This window comes from Electrona antarctica (assembly GCF_951216825.1).
Source record: "Electrona antarctica genome assembly, chromosome: 19".
Taxonomy (NCBI): domain Eukaryota; kingdom Metazoa; phylum Chordata; class Actinopteri; order Myctophiformes; family Myctophidae; genus Electrona; species Electrona antarctica.
The window spans coordinates 18375664-18396783 of NC_136800.1; the positions used below are offsets into that span (position 1 = coordinate 18375664).

Consider the following 21120-nt stretch of genomic DNA (forward strand, 5'->3'; position numbering starts at 1 on the left):
AGTAGAGACAAATCCTTTCCTGATTCATGCCCTCCCTCCGCATAATACCTCTTGATAACCGACTTCAGGAACTTTGAGACGATGTGCCCCCTTTCTATTCTCCCTTCTCGCCGTGTGACAGACGATAAGGTTTGTCACCCACTGAGGCGTAAGCAGATATATGATCATCAGGGCCCCTGCTTTTCACTGAGCTGTGAGGTTGCCACTGCAGAGGAAACAGACTTATTTCTTGCATGGCAGAGAGGAGAGTGTTGGGGGTGATTAATTTTTCATGGACCTGAACATCACTACTCTACTATGAGTATGGCAGAAATAACTGACCTGGCATGACTGCCTGAATGAAGTACGAGTGAGTACAGCGCAACCATGCTTACTATACTTACTTAATCCTCTTCATTCTTACTATAATATCGCCTACTACAGTATAGTATATTAGTATAGTATAGTATAGAAACTATACTATCTACTAATGCAATACTATACCAGTAAGACGCCTGAGAGCGAGAAGCGCCCTCGCCCTAAAGGTGCATGCATCCGCCTGACTGCTGGGCGAGCGCTGGCGCTTTGGAATGTGGATCAACATAGGGAATGAATTCTGTACTGGCCATATATGGAGTGTGTCTTGAGTGTACAGGGTTTGATGAGGTCAGATCAACATATGGAATGTCAGAACAGGTCAGCTCCATATATGGAGATCTAATGGTGGCAGCGGGGGCAGTGTCTTGAGTGTACAGGGTTTGATGAGGGCCCAGGTAGGGCCGGGCCTTAATTTTCGGGCCTGTTGAGAACTCTGGTTTTCGCCGGGTGCGGCTGCACTAATAACTTTGGGGCAGGCCCGTCTAGAGTCAGTCCATTGCTCTCCCAGGTTGGCAGAGGGAGTGTAGCGCCCAGGATTACATTAGATAATTGACACTTTGGGTGAAAAAATGGGTTGAAAAATCGTGGGATTATTATAATTTTTTTAATTGCCATGCTTGGTCAATATCAGTGATCGACCCCATCGCCAGTGTTGACAGATGGGGGGATAATTTGATGCTTCTCTTTCTGGCCTCATCTCAAATGTCAAGTCTAGAAAGTGGAGGCAGAGACTGACTTGCTTGGTTAACCACTCCCCCTTGAGACTGACAGACAGAGACACACAGACATGGATAGATGGGAGAACAGAGGTGTGCGGAGAGAGGCGTGTGCTTCAACTGTCGCAGCAGTTTACGGTCGCTCACAGCGGAGCTATCCCTTTGAAGTCCTTTATCTCCTTCACAACGTTTCACATGGTGGCCAGGGAGAAAACACACTCACACACACGAATGCATGCATTGCAGAGGCACATCCATACCCACAGATGATACATGCGCATTCAAGCATGCAGAAAACGTAGCCTACAAAAAGGCACGTTATGCTAAACCAAAGAGCTGCAAGTGTTCTCAAGTCTTCCCCTAATTATATAAGCAGCGACTCCTTATATAAACGCTGCTTCCCCTACCACCACTGACTATACATAATGCATGAAGCCTTGTGTTTTGCTTCAATTGGTGACTTAAATGCATTCTACCTTCCTCTGACGCTACACTGTATCTGGGCAAAGCCAGACGAAGCTTCGGCCAAGTGCTCAGTCAGAATGCCATGCACGGCAGGCGTGCGTGACACCTCACAAACTGCACCACATTTACATATGACCACTGGCCCTGTGGTGGGAATAAGCACCTGGAACTTATTAAAAATAAGGCTGGAACTATTGACTGTTTTCTTAGCGATTAGTCAATTACTTTTTTAATTAAATGTAGAATATTGGAACACATTATTTATACAAATCAATGTGAAAACTAACTAATTTATTTTTCCAACTATTTAAAAAGGTTCTACTAAACTAGGGATGTCCCGATCCCGATACCACAATTTCTGTGTTAGCCGATACCGAATACAGATACCAGAGAATAATAATTATAATAATATAAAAAATAAATTTGAAATTAGTAACTAAACCCCATTTTATACTTTGTCATACAATGGTGTCATGCAAACATTGTGACAATAGCTCAATTAACAATTAATTAGGGGATGGTGGCAACAACAACAAGATAATTGTACACAACATATTCATTTGAGGGCAAATTGCGTTTGCATAGCAGCAAATTTCCTGATGTTTCATCAAAACCCCTGTCTTAGCCACAGCCCCCAGAATACTAGAGTATTAACGACTGGAGAACAATTTAGAGATTACACCATTACACTTTAGAGATTACACCTCTCAGACAGAGCTGCCTCATTACAAAGCCGGCATCTTTGAACCATTAATCTGAACAATGATGAGGGCAGGGAGCGGTTTTGAAAACACCCAGGACTGAGTACATGATGTTCTGTCACATTACAGGAAACCATCTTGTTATTAGGCCTACTGTATCTTTTCTCTTTGCAAGAGAAAGAGATGAGTACCTGAGGGTGCGCTTATACTTTAGGAATGCAATGAGCCACTTGCAATCTCTCCACAGCCCATTTCCCCCAGAAATATATATTATTAGTGGAGATTTTACTGTGAACTATTTCATAATGGGGCCGCGGCGATGTTTGAGACTTGTGAGATAATGATCTCAACATCTAAGATCGTAGCAGACATTATTTATAGGCCTAGTGCTGTGGGTAAAACTTTTTTTTCCTATAATTTTTATCCCACGATTTTGCAACCCATTTGTTCACCCAGTGTCAATTATTTAATGTAATTCTGGGTGCTACACTTCCTCTGCCAACCTGGGGGGGCAGCGGACTGACCTCATGCTTCCTTATATGCATGAGGAGTCCAAGCTGCTTCTTTTCACCTGACAGGGGAGAGTTTCCCTGGTTGGACGTAGCGCGTGGAAGGAACACGTTATTCTGACCAATTCCTTTGAGGCAGTTTAGAGACCAGGATTACTGCATGTTTTTTGTGAGGGTAAATAAAAATTATAAATAAACAAATACACAAACAAAAGGTGTCTAATATTGTGAATTGGTTACATTTGTTCACTCTTAAAGTTACAGAACAATAAGGGTCCATTCTCTACCGCTAGCTGTTAGCATAAACCCCAGTTCCAGGGGCCAGCATACACACCTTTAAAAGACGGTGTTTGCCCCCCCCCCCCCCCCCCCCCCCCTTTACCTTTCGTCAGAAGCTTTTACATGGCGGCTGCAATCCGAAACATTTGGCGCATTTTTGAAAGATTTTAACAACACAAATTTGTATGGAGGTTGCTGGCTTACAATATTTTCAGATGGGATCCGCAGCCAAATATATTAACTTGGGCGTGCTTGACATGAAAAAGGTTTGAGAACAAAATGGTGTAAATGGTGCATTTATATAAATGGACCATTTGTATAAATGTATTAAACAGCTCTGGGCTAACACAGTACATCAGAGTATTGATTACATCTCTGATGACTGTTTTCCTCTGCTACCAAAGGGGACCTCAGCAAGGCCGACTGAGATTTATCTGTGATTGAGAGATGTGACAACCTGGAGCGTGGTTACCATGGATTCCAAACCCTGCGGAGCCAAAGATAATGGTAGCGATGACTCATCCGTCAATATGAAAGAGAGAAAGAGATCAAACTAGAAAAGAGCACAGGTCTCCGCCAGGCTGGGTTGCCTAGCTGGGGCCAGCAAACTTTGGGAGGCAGTCATTAGCCAAATAGAATCTGGAAAATGTGAGTACTGATTTGTGTGAGTTTTGGACAAAATCGTGTAGTACTGGCAAAAAGCGTGTTTTGAAGAAACACAGTATGGCACAAAAAGTATCTAATGCTGTTCAAGTTATAAGCCAAAAGATGAAGTGGACTGTTGTAGTGGCACCATGAGGAGATGGAGGTTCTTCTTTGGCTTAGTAGGAATGTGCGAGCAACATTTCGTATCAATCAGTCAATCAATCGTCAAGGAATATGAGAGAGGTAACAGATACGCCTTGATCACATGACTACAATGTATACCGATTTGTGTGAGGTTTGGACAGAATCTGTAGGAGTAGTAACAAAAAAATGTTTAGCAAAGTTCGGCCTCCTAGTGCTGCTATAACAGAACAATAAGAAAAAAGTTTGGGCATAGGTTCTGCTCTGGCCTCCAGGGAGTGTGCGTGCACAGTTTCACACCTATCAGAGATTAGCTGTACACAGACGGACGGACAGGGTCTGGCATAGACAATAAACTCTCCTTGATAGGTCTTATCCTGCTTCATTAATAATACATTGTACTACGGTGTTGCGATAGAAGATCTACAAACTCACAACACGCTGCGATGCAACGCGTTATGAACTTGTACAGTAGATAGGTTATTTTCCCCACGTGGCATCATTGTTATGATGAAGGATAAATCACATTTCACGCTGAGAAAGACCAGAGGTCGGGACACAGTCGGACGGCTCTGTCATAAGCACTGATACTGTCGTCTAGTATCAGACAGCTGCTCACACATGTCAGCATTCAGAAATCCTGTGACCTTTTGAGCAGGAATTACAAAAGAAGAATGTAATGTCCTCATGCACAATGTTCAATAAACTAGACTGGTTATACCTATAGTGACTATATCCTACAGTAGTTACTTTGAAGCCCTACTGGCTATTCTACAGTACTTACATTGTATTGTATTGATTGATTGATTGATTGATTGATTGATTAACATTGCGGTTATGTGGTCAATACACTAGCCAGTCACCTACAGGTGCGCCATTAGACTCATATTGAATTCTGTGTGTTCAGGAAAAGCGACCGTAGTAAATTGTAAGATGTAATAGATATAACACAGGTGTGTAATGTGGTCATATTTGTTGATGAGAGGATGAGTTCTTAGCGCTGTATTTATAGAATGTATTTCAAGGCAAGGCACCTGGGTGCTCAGGTTGCAGAGGAGTAAAGTACCTGAACAGTGCCCACCATGATGGAGTCTACGGATTCTAATCCATCCGGCTCGCCAAGCCTCTACAAACACAATTGTCCATGTTTGGGGAGGGAAACCTCCCAAATCAGTCGCCCATTGTATTGTATTAAAAGAAAAAAGTGTATTTAAATAGTCAAAACGATTTTTATAAGTGAATCTATTTCTGATACAGCCTCAATAACTGTAGGCTATCATCTTCTTTGGTACAGAGGTAAAGCGTGCCAATTGTATAATGTCAATTTTGATTTGAACTATGATTTATTTGTGATATTGCCAGCTCTCTTCACACAACCTTGCCCTGATGATTGGCAGAAATGAGATATGAGCAGGGAGTATTACATCAGTAATATCCCACACAGTAAAACACCTCAGTGGTCATTTAGCCCATTAAGACCTGGGGCTGATTCTAAAATACAGTTTTCTGAAAAATTGTGTTAGCTATGTCAGGCCCCCAAAATGCTATGTATTTGCCCGTGGCCTCCCATCTGAAAATAGTTTTGTTCCATGGAGGGACCACCAGAAATAGCAGATCTACAAGCTCATAGCATGGCACAAAGTAAAGCGCTATGAGCTTGTAGATCTGCTATATATTTTATATACAAAATGGACCAATTCAGACCCATTAGAGTACATTTTACACACACTTAAATGAACACTGAGGAATTGAATGTGTACAGTACATTCCTGCATGCCGACTCCAACTAAATCCTTCATGAACAATACAAGGTCAAGGATGCATGTGTTTCATCTCTCTGGCCCAAATTATCATATGGCCCTAATGAGTATCCTGTATTAGTTTTCTGGCTCTATCTTGAGCAATTACGTTGGTAGACAAAAAATTTAAACAGAGAAATTACACAGGAAACTAAATCCATCTGTAAGAATATACAGCCTCCTAGAGAGATAGATTACCAACACACTGGTTCTCAATGTGGGGTCCTTGAGGGGATTCCAGTGGTCCCCGACCTAAATGATTGTTAGTCAGGAACCCGAAGGATGTAACTCAGAAAGTGTACAAATAGAACCAAATGGTTCCATTGGGAACCAAATATACCCTTACGAAGGGACCCTTACTGACTACGGGTCAATTTTGTTTATAAAAGCTCAGAGCTAAAAAAAAGAAAATCCCAATTATTTTTACCCCATCTTTCCAGCCAGGCATCTGACCTCACATGACCCCACCAAACTAACCTTCAAAGACAGCAGCAAGCACAGTGAAACAAGAAAATGACAGAGGAAACCGCGACCAATGTAGTATATGTAGTGAGTACAGTATAATTAATACATGAGGGACTACAGGCATTCAGGCGCAAGTTGTATTGTGTGTGTGTGTGTGTGTGTGTGTGTGTGTGTGTGTGTGTGTGTGTGTGTGTGTCCACCAACCACTCGTAAACATCTCCACAATGAATCTTCTCAACTTGTTTGTGGGACATGTGGCACGGAACAGAGCCTTAGATATAGACATGGAGATACGCAAACTGCGTTCACTTCATAGGGCCAGTCCAATGGCGGCTCTCCTATATAGACTTCTATTGAGACTGGGGACAACCAACTGGGACCGGAAGTAGGCAGAAATGCATTGGACTCAGGCAACAGCCACGCTTTAATGATCTTAAATCCCTTTATTTTAGATTGTTTTGTAGTAATTGTACAACATAAACATTACAGAGACTTTAGTTGTTACTGTACAATACTTTAAAACAGTTGTCATGTTGCACACATGCTTAAAATAGCTCTTATTTGCACCGCCCTCGTTGAAAACAATGTATTTCTAACTCCAGCTTGTCTCAGTTCAGGCTGCATGAACAGCGCTCGAGTGCTCGGTTTCCGCCCCCTCAATATCGTAACTCTTCTATTAGATGGCTCTGGCACGGAGCATTGCACTGCAGGATGTGTTTCATGTCTTAAACATACAGACAGGCGCATGCACTCACACGAGCACAAGTGGTGAAAGTCCTGCTCAGCCAAAAACACCATGCAGGTAAATAAACTCCTGTAAAATCACGGAGTTAATGGAGGACGGCAAAAGAGCAAATCTGGAAATGTCAAAATGCTCTGATAAATGTCTTAAGAATGGTCTCAAAATGAGGGACTGCAAATGGCCTTGGGACCGGAAGCGTTTCTCTGCCCGTGTCCTGAATGACAAAAACTCTCACACACACAACCAATACACTTAGGTCCACTTGCACACAAGCATGCGCACAAACCGGCACAGTATTTCTCCACGGGGATCAACAAAGGTCTGTCTGTGTATCTAGTAAAAATGTAACTCTGGAGTATTTTTTATAAAAAGAGACCAGTGCTCACAGCACTCCAACTCCAACTCTGATGATACAAAAACAATTTAAGCGCCGTCGGACAGGTGCGAGACAAGAGAGGACGTGAGAGAGGCTGCGGTGTTCAAGTTGAAGAGTTCAAATGGAGACCCTCATAGTTTTCCTATGGCAGAAAGAATGCACGAGAGGGTAAGCACTACGGACAAAGAGCATGGTCAATTATTCACTGTGTGCTGCCGCAATCCATTACACTGCATTCATTATGGATCATATACGGCCGTCACCAGGCTGTAGGACTTTCTCCTGTACCAGCACACACACTGCGTCCTGAATATAACACGTATGCAGAGACAACAGAGCTTACATGCCGGTCAGAAGGAGCATATATGACTAACACTCCACTGGCTCCCGGTTAAACAAAGAATCGACTTCAAGTACTCCTCACCACAAGACACTGCACAACCTGCCACCCCTCCTACCTCTCCGCCCTCCTCGAGCCACATGCCCCATCCCCTTCCCTCAGGGCCGGCCTCCTTGAGGTCCCCAAAAAGATCAAGCGCTAAAAACCTGGGGCAACAGGGCCTTCTCTGTGGCCGCCCCCACCCCCCTCTGGAATGCTCTCCCCAAACACAGAAGAGATGCCCCCTCCACTAATGAGCTATGCCCCCTACACTAATGAGCTATCTCGTTATGCACTCTCTCTCAACCACACACACACACACACACACACACACACACACACACACACACACACACACACACACACACACACACACACACACACACACACACACACACACACACTTTATGTGCACTTTCACTGGTCAGTGCTCAGGGTTTGGATCCTTTAGGATTTTAATTAGTTCCGGTACTGTATCTCAATGTTGGATCCAGCCTGTGGTTCCTCCGTTTACGGATCCAAATCCTAGAAGCTTCTGGTTCCATTTAGGTTAAATAAACACTTCATTGTAACTAAAGAGTATGGCAGTGGCACTATAGTGCAGATATATTGACATATTGTGAAAACCAACCGAGATGACCAACCGAAGTGGTTCACATCATTCTCACAAGGTGACGTAGTACTACTAGACGAGACGGCCAGATACCCTGGCCAGTACATAGTAAGAGGTTCGAGAATCGACTCAAACCTCAAACCTCAATACTGTAGCGCCACTATAGAACTGCAAAGTGTTGAAGATAGCAGTCATTTTGGTCCAGGTAAGCACATGAACGCTAGCGTCCCTATGCTGGGGGAACATTTGTTAAATATAGCAGATCTACAAACTCACAACAGAGGGAAAAGTCGAAAAAAAGGAGTGGGCCAAAAACAGACCCCTAGGGGACCCCATAATGAAGTATAATATAAGGATTGTATAATATTGTTGACAACCATCAACAATAAACTGAAATACAAATCAAAAGGGCTATAGTGTACCTTTAAATCTCAAGCATATTCCAACGGGATGATGATGACATATCAACAAATGGATAGATAAATGACGGACAGACCGATACATTTACCGACAAATGGCTGAATGAGAAAAGTGGATTGAGCATCAAGTCAGTGAAGACGACAACGACCACTGATGATAACGACGATATATAACAATGATGAAGACTATAACAGAACAGAGAGTGGTAGTACAGTACAGTACAGACAGATGACAGACTCACTTCCATGCTGGTCAGGTTACAGCGATGGGTGCCAGCAAACCAGCCACTGGTGGAGCACTGGTCAATGTCCACATCCTGGAGGTTGACGTCCACACGAACCACACCTCTGACAGGGAGAGGAAGGGTGAACGGGGTGCGAAGAAAAGGCAGAAAGGAGGGCATGGGAGAGAGAAAGCACGGCGAGAGACAGGAAGAAAAGAGCAGGAGAAGAGAAGAATATAGCAAAGGAGAAGTAAGTCATTGAGGAAGATAGCAGGGAAGAGCAAATGAGAGGTAGAGAGAAAAACAGATAGATGTCAAGGGGGATAAAAAGGAGCGAGGGAGGTCAAAGAGGGGAAATGAGGTATAGGAGGAGTGAAGAGTATAGATGGATTGGAAAATAGGCAGAAAAGAATAAGGGGCGGAGGGAAGGAAGAGAGACAAGACAAGAGGTCAGGGGAAACTTCAGGAGAGTTTAGGAGAGATGTTATACATATACATATAGATTATACACACACAAGCGCGTGCGTGCATGCTTACGAGATCCTGCATGCATACGAGATCCTATCTGCATCTTCAATATGAGCTTTTCTTAACCCTGAGTGCCGTATTATGTCAAATGCAAGTACCCACAGCCAGAATGGAAACAGAAAATCCCTTTTTTATATAACCCGAGTTTGTAGGCTGGAGAATGTAAACATCTATGGAGGTGACAGGGACTTGTACTGACTGTACTGTACTCTTTGCCGAGCTACCATCCAAAATTGCTATCACTGTTGTCTCTGTTATGAACACATGCACCCCAACTCTGACTGTGGTAAATTCCACACTGTTGAGAATTAAGATGCAAGATATTCATCAACTAAATGAATGTACCTTATACCTCCGTCAAAATCCCAAAGTGTCTGTTGCCATTTAAAAAAGAACTGCGCCTTGGGATTGATTGTCACCCAGCCGTCTCACACTCACACACATACTCTCTCGACTGCACTCAAAGGCACACGCACGCACGCACGCACGCACGCACGCACGCACGCACGCACGCACGCACGCACGCACGCACAACATGGTTAGTCTCTTTTGATTAGCATCTCTTCTTCACTTAGTTTCTGTCCCATCCCAAATGACAGGCACAGTGATCTTGTCTTTCTGTCTCCACCAATCTCACTCACCTTTTCCACACACATGTCTGTCTGTCTGTCTGTCTGTCTGTCTGTCTGTCTGTCTGTCTGTCTGTCTGTCTGTCTGTCTGTCTCTCTCTCTCTCTCTCTCTCTCTCTCTCTCTCTGTCTCTCTCTCTCTCTCTCTCTCTCTCTATCCCTCTCCTCTTCTAGTGGCCAGAGGGTGTTCTCTGGAGGAGCCAACACCCATTATCTCCATCTGTGAGCTGGGAAGAGGAACAAACGACTTTCTGGAAGCACGGCAGTAGACCATGCAGCCAGAGAGAAAATATAGATAAGTGCACAAATGTATGTTGGCATGTGTGATTGTGCGTGCATGTGTGTGTGTGTGCGTGCATGTGTGTGTGTGTGTGTGTGAGAAGAGTTTGGGACAGATTGAAAGCAGTAGAAAGCACAAAGTACTGCAGTGAGGGGACTCACAAGACCACCCGCCATATACAGATTTGAATTATAGCTTGCCAGAAAACACACACACACACACACACACACACACACACACACACACACACACACACACACACACACACACACACACACACACACACACACACACACACACACACACACACACACACACACACACACACACACACAATTAATTTATCTACACCCACACGCACGTGCGTCTGTTTGTCTCCTCAAAGATGTTAGGGCTCATGTTGTGTCGCACAACAGAATAAATGCCCAGGGAAGTAAAAGTCCTACGAAGAGTGAACAAATCTCTTTGCACCAACATTGTTTTTGCTGTATGTGTTTGCTGTAGGCAAAGTATTTATTATACAGTTCACTATTGCTATTTGGTCACTACCACACTAGGACTAAACTGTCATTCAGATGATCAGCGGCGGCTGGGATGAGGATCAGCGTCTCCAGATCTGAGGCCATGGTTCTCAGCAGGAAACCGGTGGATTGTGCAGTCCGGGTAAGGAATGAGGCATTACCCCAGGTGAAGGAGTTCAAGTATCTCGGGGTCTTGTTCACGAGTGAGGGGAGGACAGAGAAGGAGATCAGCCGGAGAATCGGAGTGGCAGCAGGGGCGGTATTGCAGTCGCTCTACCGCACTGTTGTGACGAAAAGAGAGTTGAGCCAGAAGGCAAAGCTCTTCTGCCAGTTCAGTCACACAAGAGAGACTCGGAGTAGAACCGCTGCTCCTTCGCCTGGAAAGGAGCCAGCTTAGGTGGTTCGGGCATTTGGTTAGGATGCCTCTCGGGCGTCTCCCTAGGGAGGTCCTCGACGCACGTCCCACTGGGAGGAGACCCCGGGGCAAACCGAGGCGCAGTTGGAGGAAACACATCGACTCACTGGCCTTGGAACGTTTCGGAATCCCCCAGGAGGAGGTCACTAATGTTGCTCTGGAGAGGGAAGGCCTATAGGAAGGCCTATATTCCTCTGTGCAGACTATCATATTGATATTGCTCACCCACTTACTGGTACCAAAACAACATGGCATCCCTGTTCAATCTTTAACTATTGGTTAAAGATTGGACCTGGCCTAAATACAGGCATAAAATGTGCACACAATCTTCTCTGGGAACCCAATCTGGGAACCTATTCGAGAGAAAAAAGGGATTTTTTGTTTCGCTACATGACACTACACTCTAGGACAGTGATTTTCAACCTGTGGTCCCGGGCCACTCTTGCAGTAGGACATGCACACAAGCTGTGAGCCTGTTTAGCGCTACTTCGTCACTGAACACCACATTTTGATTTGTGCGGCTTCATACACAAACCGCACACATCCAATAGTTAAAGATTGGACAGGGATTCCATGTTGTTTGTCGTTTTGTTATGTCAATCCATTGTAGATTATGTGAGTCGACTCGCAGCATGTAGGGGCCTAATGTTTGGTCGTGATGTTACAAGAACATCCTCAGGAGTCATTCAATCTAATCATTTTGATTAGGTTTATTTGGCCTGGAATGAGAATTTAAAAAGGAAAAAGAAGGAGAGGGGGGGAGGAGAGAGAGTTGGGGAAAGAGACAGGGAGAGAGACAGAAGGGACAAAAAGAGACAAAGATACAGGAAGAGAGAGAGCAGAGAGAGGGAGAGATAGACCGGTGGGTAGAGATAGTCACTAGAGTGTGTGAATGCTTTGAGGGGGAAGAAGGAAGAAATGTGGCCACAACCATGGAACCCATCTTTGAACACATTCGGCTAAAGAGAATATTTTAAAATCTGTCCTGAGAGAGATAACTCTGGAAGGGACTTCGAATCATCTAGACTGGCTTATTAGCCTTTTCAGTTCTGAGTGACCCATATTCCTATTTTTGGAACTTGGTTAATGGAGACTGGGCTGAGGAGAAGGGTCAGGAGTTCACCATACAGGGGGTAGAGTTGCTACTCATTGCTGAAGCCAGCACATCATTAGGCACCAGCAGAACGGAACCTGAGATCTGACCTTTGAACTCTCGCTTTTACACGAAGGCCTTGGTTTCATTTCCTCTTTCTTCACTCAAAAATAAATCAGGGGAATCGAGTGAGGGCAACCACTCCCTCGATTCCCCGGCAGCTCAGTACCTGATCCCCTGATTCCATGAATCAAATACATTTACAGTTTAAGCTAATAGTTGGAATTTATTTAAATTAGTAAGGATGTAGTGCACATAAATGTATAACAATAGCCTACTAGAAGATGTGCTTAGTGAGCACAGGTCAAGTTGTCTATAGTGTTGCAGTGCTTCCTATAGAGCTTGATAATGCATGTGACCAGTTCATCAGTTGTTCCTATAGGACCATGATTAATCTTTTGTCAAAGTATTGTGCCTTAATTGTGGCATTATGTTAATCTGTCAACTTTGTCAAGAGGTTATGTGCACTTTGTGGCAGTATAATGATGTAGCTTTGTTCTACCACCAGCTGAGCTAACCTTTGTCTCAACCAAATTAAAGGTCATTTTAATGGCACTGTATGCCATTTTGGAACCTGAACAGTATATTCATGCAAATGCAAGGTGGATTTTGAAAATAGTTGAATTAACAGTATTATTATTGAGGCACTGTAAGATTTGATCATTCCATGACACAACGTTAAAACTTAAGGATTCAATAGTAACTTTTGTAACCTAAAATGCCCTCGCCCTAACTGCCTTCCACATACTGTATTAGTTAACTTCGGAGAGAGGTATCGTGGTATGTATCTGACAGCGAGTTTATTTTAGATTCTGCCATCCTCCCCTCTTTGGCAAGCTGAGGCAGCAAGGATTCATGTCCGGATGCTGTGCGCCGATAAGGCAGACAGCAATCCAATTCCAAAAAGTGTCCTGGGCCCTCACAATGCGCCCCCAAAGGAAGTGAGAGAGAGCGAACTGAAAAAGCGGCAATATCAGGTGTTACAGACAAGATAAACAGGCAACAATTCAAGGCCATATTTAAAATATAATGGTTCATATACCTACCTATATGGATGCTCACGGTAAGTATTAATCCTGCCATCACAGGTTTTTCAACCAATTTCCCAACATTTTAAAAATGTAAATATTTCATTATTTACAGGACACAAAATTTCTGTTGTGTCCTGTAAAAAAAGTGTTGTGAAAAATAGATTGGCAATTTTTGCAGGGGGCTTGGGCTTGGCATGCTATCCTCCCTCACACAAGCTTCCCAGACAGATGACCTCATCATGAGATTCCTTAATTAGAATGGTGCGGTCAGTTGAGTGCAAATCTCTGCCAATGAAGCTGCCCCCCCCACGTTAAACTACAGCAACATGCCAAGAATTTTTACTACTAGAGCGGTGCCTGTGGGGCCTCTACAGCGGTACCCGTTGGGTACCGCGTTGGAAATGCATGGCCCACCCAGATAATATGTGTTGGAGCCTCTACAGCGGTGCTGTTGGGCACTGGCCGACTTGGAACGATGCAAGTTGGAAATGCATGCCCCACCCAGATATTATGTCTGTGCCCCTTTTTATGCCCATATATGGAGTTCTTTGTCAGGCATGCCCAAATATGGGGTCTATGCAGACTTCAGAATGATGTCAGAACAGGCCAGCTCCATATATGGGCAGGGGCCCTGTCCAGAGCCTAGGCAGAGGCCTTTTTGGGGTGGTTCTGGACAACCGTGGGTCCGACCGACTCGACACCGGCCACTGCACCCTCTGTGGTGGTGTGGAACGCGTGTCGAATTTGAAGTCGGTGGGGCAAACGGTTCTCAAGTTACGTGGATTACACACAGTTTTGTTCAACATTTATTCAGAAATGTGTGTCCCTGGCTGGCTGGGTCTGGCTGTCCGTCCATCTGAGCACGGAAATAGCGTTATAGTGTTTGTTGACCTCCAAGTGTCACTGTTGCGCAGCCTAACACACACACACACACACACACACACAGGCCAGGGAGGAGGGCTTGTACAGTACAGTACAGTACAGTACAGTACAGTACAGTACAGTACAGTACAGTACAGTACAGTACAGTACTACAGCACGAGTACAGTACAGCATCACTCTGTTCAGACAGGTCTGATTTTATTAAAGGGAAAGCCCCTTGAGATGCAGCATCTCATTTTCAAAGGGGGACCCATGACACACACACACACACACACACACACACACACACACACACACACACACACACACACACACACACACACACACACACACACACACACACACACACACACACACACACACACACACACACACACACACACACACACACACACATTTATTTTATTTGAATTAGCAAATTACAATTAATTTTACAGGTAAACAAATTATTTGGCAAGTTGTTTGGCTTTGCTCTTTGTCATGCCAGGTATTGTTAGGCCACTCGTCGTCAGTTTATGTACATGGCCCAGGCTTCCAAATATCAGTATGGCAAATCTACATCGATACCCAGGGTTTGTTATGATTCCAAGTAATGGTTGGCATTTGTTATATGTGCGATGGATTCTAGGTGTTGTTCAGAATACAGAGTGGAGTGTGGATGTCGGCATACCAGATTGTAGAAAATGTGTGTGCGGTTTTCATGGCTACCGGTATGCTATTTTGAGATGGTGTGTTTGCAGGACAAATTGTAAATCCCAGTAGAAAAATGTTCTGCTGTAAACCTGCTACAAAATGTAACAACACAGTAAATAAATGCTCTATAAATGTGCGTGCATGCGCAAGATGGCATTTAATGTGTCATGTGTTAGATGCATTGCTTTATTTTAATGCATAAACATAAACATGCCAAATGTGTTTAAAACATAGGCCTACCTTTCTACTGTACCTGTCACGGAAACCTTTTTACTGTTTCTGCCATTAACACTAAACCCTCAAACCCCAAATATCAGTGGAAACTGAATTTGGAGTAAATTGTGTAAAGAAAATATGGAATGTACTAGAAAATAATTACTTTTGTATTGGTAGGCCTAAAAGTTAGCCTTAAAATAAACCAAGCATTTCCCACATGCCTGTATCTAGGACAACAGCAACAATTTAAATATTAATGGAGTCCTTTCTGCCACTCCCTATAGTCACCACCTCAGTATTTGAATTTAATACGTTGTAATAATGTTATGTTGGATGCAGAGGTGGACAAAGTACTCACTCAATCCCAGGACTTTAAATATGACTGACATTGAACCCCTTGTTAAGTAGTCATATACTCACTCAACCACGGACCACCCATATGGTTGAGCGGAATCCCTCAGGAGTCCCTGCATGTGTCTTTTCAGTTTTCAGTTATTGTGGAGAAAGTTTTCACTGAAAATAGCCAATCAACAAGCTTGTCAATCTGCTTTTCAGCGAGCTTCACCACAATACGGATCTTTGGGTATAATTGATTCAATACAAGTGAAAGTTGCTCTGTCAAATTAATTTAAAGTGTTGGAGTAGGCTCCTTTGAAAATACTTGAGTATTCAAAAGTACATTTTATTTCTATTATTCATTACTGTATTATAATTGAGACATTTTCCCAGTATATTTAGGCCTAAAGATTTTCCAGAAAATCACACTTGTGTGTGAAGTGAGGGGCGCTCTTATCATCATTGATTGATTGATTGATTAACAGTTACAGTTATTATTACAGTACATTCCAAGTGCAACTCAATACAAAAACTGTTAACTGTGAGTGGACGACACCATAAACTAAACTACTATAGGGCCCACCATTTTCAATTCATCAAAACATTTGGAAACGTATACACAACTACCGGTATATAATCAAAACTGGAAATCATCATAGAGGAGGTAAAAAGGGACAAGAAACATATACACTAGGGAGGGGGAAGGGGGGGATTCATCACTGGCAGCACAGTCAGGAACTCACCTGAACTCTGGAGCAGAGTTGGTAGTCAGTCCATAAAAGCCTGCAGACAACGTGAGCAGCCAGTAGGGGACAAAAGTCCCGTGCTCGCACTCCAGGTATGGCGCCGACCACTTGATTTGATTCTTGTCCATTAAGTAACCTTCGTCTTCCTTGCCCGCAGCGTCCGCGCCGGAATAAGGGCCCCTCCGGTGCAGGTTCGGTGGTCTCTTACGGTCCCTGAACTCGTTGAACCACTCGGACTCCGGGGTCCTGCTCCTCAGGTGGTGGAGGTGCGCGGAGCCGGAGAGGTCCTGCAGCACCACCTCCTCCTCGCCGGCTCTGGTCGCCTGCAGATACACGTGGGGGCCCTGCTGCTGCCTCTGCGCGTCCACGTGGAAGGTCACCACCGCCCTGTGGATTTTGGGGTCCCCTTCGAGGATGCTCCGGACCAACGCGTGGTACCAGTGGACGTCCCGCCGGACGGTGTGCTCCCGCGACCTGTTGGCCTGCAGGACGATGTTCAGGAAGTTGGCGGCGTGCGTCATGGTGTCCAGCACGCCGTGCAGGGAGTAGTGCGAGGCGACGTGCGCCCCGCCGCGGCCTCGGAGGCTGCTCAGCTCGTACCTCCGGGAGCAGTTCACCTGCCTCAGCGCGGAGGAGTCGCCGCTGTGGAGGAACGCGGTCACCACCCTCGGGAGGTCCTCCTCGATCTTGTGCGCCACCACCGCCGTGCGCTCGGTGGCCGCGACGGGTCCCGTGGAATGCACGGTCGGGTGTTGTTGCAGCAGCAGCTGATCCTTGTTGACGTTCTGAGTGCTGAGCATCGTGGGGTTCTTGTTGTTGGCGCGTGTCTCCGCGTCCCTGTCGTTGGGATCTGACCACTCCACGTAGCCATAGTTTGATCCTAGACCCAACCCTGTATGTAAAAGCAGCATGAGGACCAAGAGAGCCATTATTGTTCCTTGTATAAATCACAGGCGTCGAGAGGAGACTGCTGGCACTCGACGAAGTGTGGTGAGCATAACCAACAATGTAATTTTATCAACAACACCCACCAGAGGACGCGTTACTAATATCCATGATTTTAAAACCCAAACGAATGAAGGCAACGGAGAAGAAGCTAGGCTACTCAATTGTTTTCACTTCTCATTCCATTGCATTCTCGTGAGCCGAGACTTTCCTTTCCCTTCTCTTCTCTTCCTTTCTCCTTTATCTCGTGTTGCTTAGCCTATTCTTCTAACACCGACTAGGCTACAAACCCCATAACTCATCTAAAAACCCAATTAAAAACGGACAATAATAACGCCTCCTGGATCAAGTTGTAATGGTCTGCGAGAGCTCCGAGCCGTTCTGCCGTCCTCCGAGCATCCATGTGAGGAAAGTACAGGTTGATGTCTGGTGATGGAGAGCGGAGCAAATCGCTCCTGAACGTCCGTCCCTCCCAATTGAGGCGCAAATAGGCCACTTTATAAGTGTCACTGTTAACCAATGAGCGTGCGGTTCTCCTCCCTCTCCTGCCAGCCTGGACTTTGAGGCTGCTGCCTGCCAGTCTGCTCCACCCATAGAGTTATGCGGGGGAGTGTGTTGGGAGGTTGGGTCTCGGGAGGGGCGTGGGGGTGCAAGCATAGGGTGCAACTGCAAGCCGCCCGGACCGGTGCCGAAAGTATAGTTTTAGGTTGTATAGCGAGGACTGAGGGAAGTATTCAAGGAGGGCTATGAGCATTTCTCTGTTTGGTGGTATAGGCTATCACTGTCAATTTATTGAAAATGGAATAGCAACATGTAGAACAAATGCCATGTATTGCACGCTTGCTGTGTGTGTGTGTGTGTGTGTGTGTGTGTGTGTGTGTGTGTGTGTGTGTGAGACTGTGTGCGTGCATGCGTGCGTGCGTGCGTGCGTGCGTGTGAATGGGTGAAAGGCACTGCTATATAAATGCACACCATGACAGGAAGAGAAGGGAAGAGAGCTATAGCAATAATAATCTCAGGTTTAAACAACAGTTTAAACCTCGCTGGGGTGACTGGCAGGCCGTTGCCATGGCAATATAGTGAAGACTGCAGGCTCTCTCTCGCTCTCTATCACTCTCACACACACACACACACACACACACACACACACATATCACACAGGTACAGGAATATTTAGGCATGTGAACAGAAAGCTGTGAAGATGACTTGGGGGAAAACTGACAGGTGATTTTCTGCGCATAATTAACTAGAAATGCAATCTGTCGAGGTGCCAACTTGAAACCTACCTTAGTTACGTCACCCTGACATACATACATACCCAGCCGATCACCAATCGTACATTAGTTATGTCATCAAGAATGGTGGTCCCTTATTGGCCGGTGGACAACACGACATACCCAGCCGATCGCAGTACTTGCGCGCTCTGCTTGCGCAAGTAAACAAGACATGTTGCCAATACGGGAGCCAGTTGGAAGCAGCGATGATGAGCACATAGAGCAGTGAACAGAGGGATGAGTAATGTAGGCAGATGCATTCTGAGTGGGTCCTGGACAGACAGTGGGCAAGGAGAGACAGTCACAGATGTAGAAAGCTGTCTGTACCTATGTGTATTTATATGTGGGGGGGGGGTGGGGGGAGGGGTGGAGTGGAGTGGAGGGGTGTCAGTTTGGTGCAAATTTGTCTTAAGCTCTGGGCTGGGGGCAGATATTTGGGCAGAGCGATTCAGTCGGTGAGACAGAAAATCAAGATGACAGCCAGTGATGGACATGCATGAATAACTTCCGAGAGCAGAGACGGCAGCACGAATACATAGGTGCCTATAAATAGCATATTATATGGTACAGTATCCATCCATCCATCTTCAACCGCTTATCCATAGTCGGGTCGCGGGGGCAACAGCTCCACCAGAGTGTTACAGACTTCCCTCTCCAGAGCAACATTAGTGACTTCCTCCTGGGGGATCCCGAGACGTTCCAAGGCCAGTGAGTCGATGTGTTTCCTCCAACTGCGCCTTGGTCTGCCCTGGGTTCTCCTCCCAGTGGGACGTGCCTCAAGGACCTCCCTAGGGAGACGCCTGAGATGCATCCTAACCAGATGTCCAAACCTAAGCTGCAGGCTCCTTTCCAGGCGAGGAAGCAGCGACTCTACTCCGAGTCTCTCTCTTGTGACTGAACTTCTCACCCTATCTCTAAGGGAAATGCCAGCCACTCGTCGAAGAAAACTCATTTTGGCCGCTTGTATTGGCGACCTTATTCTTTCGGTCATGACCCACACTTCATGACCATAGGTGAGAGTAGGAACGAAGATTGCTCGGTAGACAGAGCTTTGCATTCTGGCTCAACTCTCTTTTCGTCACAACAGTGAGGTACAGCAACTGCACTGTGTACCAGTGTGGTACCAACCCCCACTGGAAACAAATCAGACTTACTCCCAAGCCATTTTATATCGCCTATAATATCTAGGTATCTTGCCTCAGATACCCAAAGGAAACCCAGGAGAAACTGTGTTAGTGTTAGAGAGAGAGAGAGGATGGATATATGATATATGGATGTATAACTATTTCTGACAGAAAATGCAGAATGTTTTGTAGTTTAAGACGGTCTTCCCTCATAGTTGCAATGTAACACAGCTCTGTTTACACTTTTATTTTATTCAATATGTATTTGTACATACATTGTACAATGAGAAAGAGAGGGTAGAAAAGAAAAGAGAGAGAGAGAGAGATCAGGAAGGTAGGACAGGAGTCGCAACACATGAGGAATAAAGGGCGAGATACTATAGAGAGAAAACAGACAGTGACTGCTTCTGTTCTGTGCAACCTATTTCATTGCCTCCTGTAAACCTTGCAAAATCATATGGCCTGATGAATAATTTGAAATACATTTGCTGCCTCATCTGAATGCTTTACAACAGCCAAACCCTCACCCACGTTCATTCTAGATTTCCTCTGAAGAAGGAACATGAGGGGGGGGGGGTCTGCACACTGCATGCATTGCAATCTAAAAATCTAAAAATGTAGCTGTCAATGGCACACGCATGGCTCTGTAGCACTTCTAGTTTCAGGGACACATCTACACACACATGCATTGCGGATGGTCGGGGTGGATGCATGCTTTATTGAAATTTGCCTGCCAAACGCAAACATTTCCCTGGAAAAAGACAGCGATAATGAATTAATTAATATTGTACTACATCTTGTGAGAAGGAACTTTGTTCTTCATCACCCTTGGAGAATTTACCCCAGTATGTACAGTAAGTACAGCAGGGAACGTTCCTGCCTTGATACCATCACATACTCTTGTTTTAAACTGGTGTCTATACTTAAGCTGCAGTTGGCTGTCATTCACAGTAGCCTCTAGCACGCACCAAACTTGAACACACTTTAATTACTAATGCCCCCCATGTTAATTGAGACGCTGTCTTCTTCATTATCATCATCATCGCATTTCAGTGGCAGCCGAAGCAAGAGAAATCAAATTGCTTGGATGTATTATGGAACACTTGCTCTGATGACCCAAACTGGTATAATGCAATTCTATTTTACTCACTTACTCATTATTGCAGTGGCCAAAATCAATGCAATCGTGTTAAATTAAAAGTATACAGAAAGAATACAATATTGCTCTAACAAGCAGTGAAATATAGAGGATTTTAAATTTCAGAGTAGATGTGGTCAAGAAAAACACAATGCAGCAAAATTGGAATGTAATCCTGTATATGATATATACATACAGGAAAAATCACACTTGTGTGAAGTGAGGGGCGCTCTTATCATCATTCATCATCATCACATTCCGTGCTCAGCCAATCAAATCATCTCACATTTGGTACACACAGACGCACAAAACTGGGCATAAAAAAAAGTATAAAGGAAAGAGAACTGGGCAGTTGAGAGAGAGAGAGTGATGAGAATGAT

General features: G+C 44.9%; 1 protein-coding gene across 1 annotated transcript in view; it reads right to left on the minus strand.

Moving 5' to 3' along the window:
* The window catches only part of gpr158b (G protein-coupled receptor 158b), a gene marked incomplete at its 5' end in the record, with an annotated part of 101186 nt that extends 83998 nt beyond the window's left edge, over positions 1-17188 (minus strand). The window contains 2 exons of the mRNA XM_079529172.1: positions 8849-8954; positions 16257-17188. Coding sequence (XP_079385298.1) covers positions 8849-8954; positions 16257-17188 — 1038 coding nt within the window. The remainder of the gene's footprint in view (positions 1-8848; positions 8955-16256) is intronic.
* Between the last annotated feature and the right edge of the window lie 3932 nt (positions 17189-21120).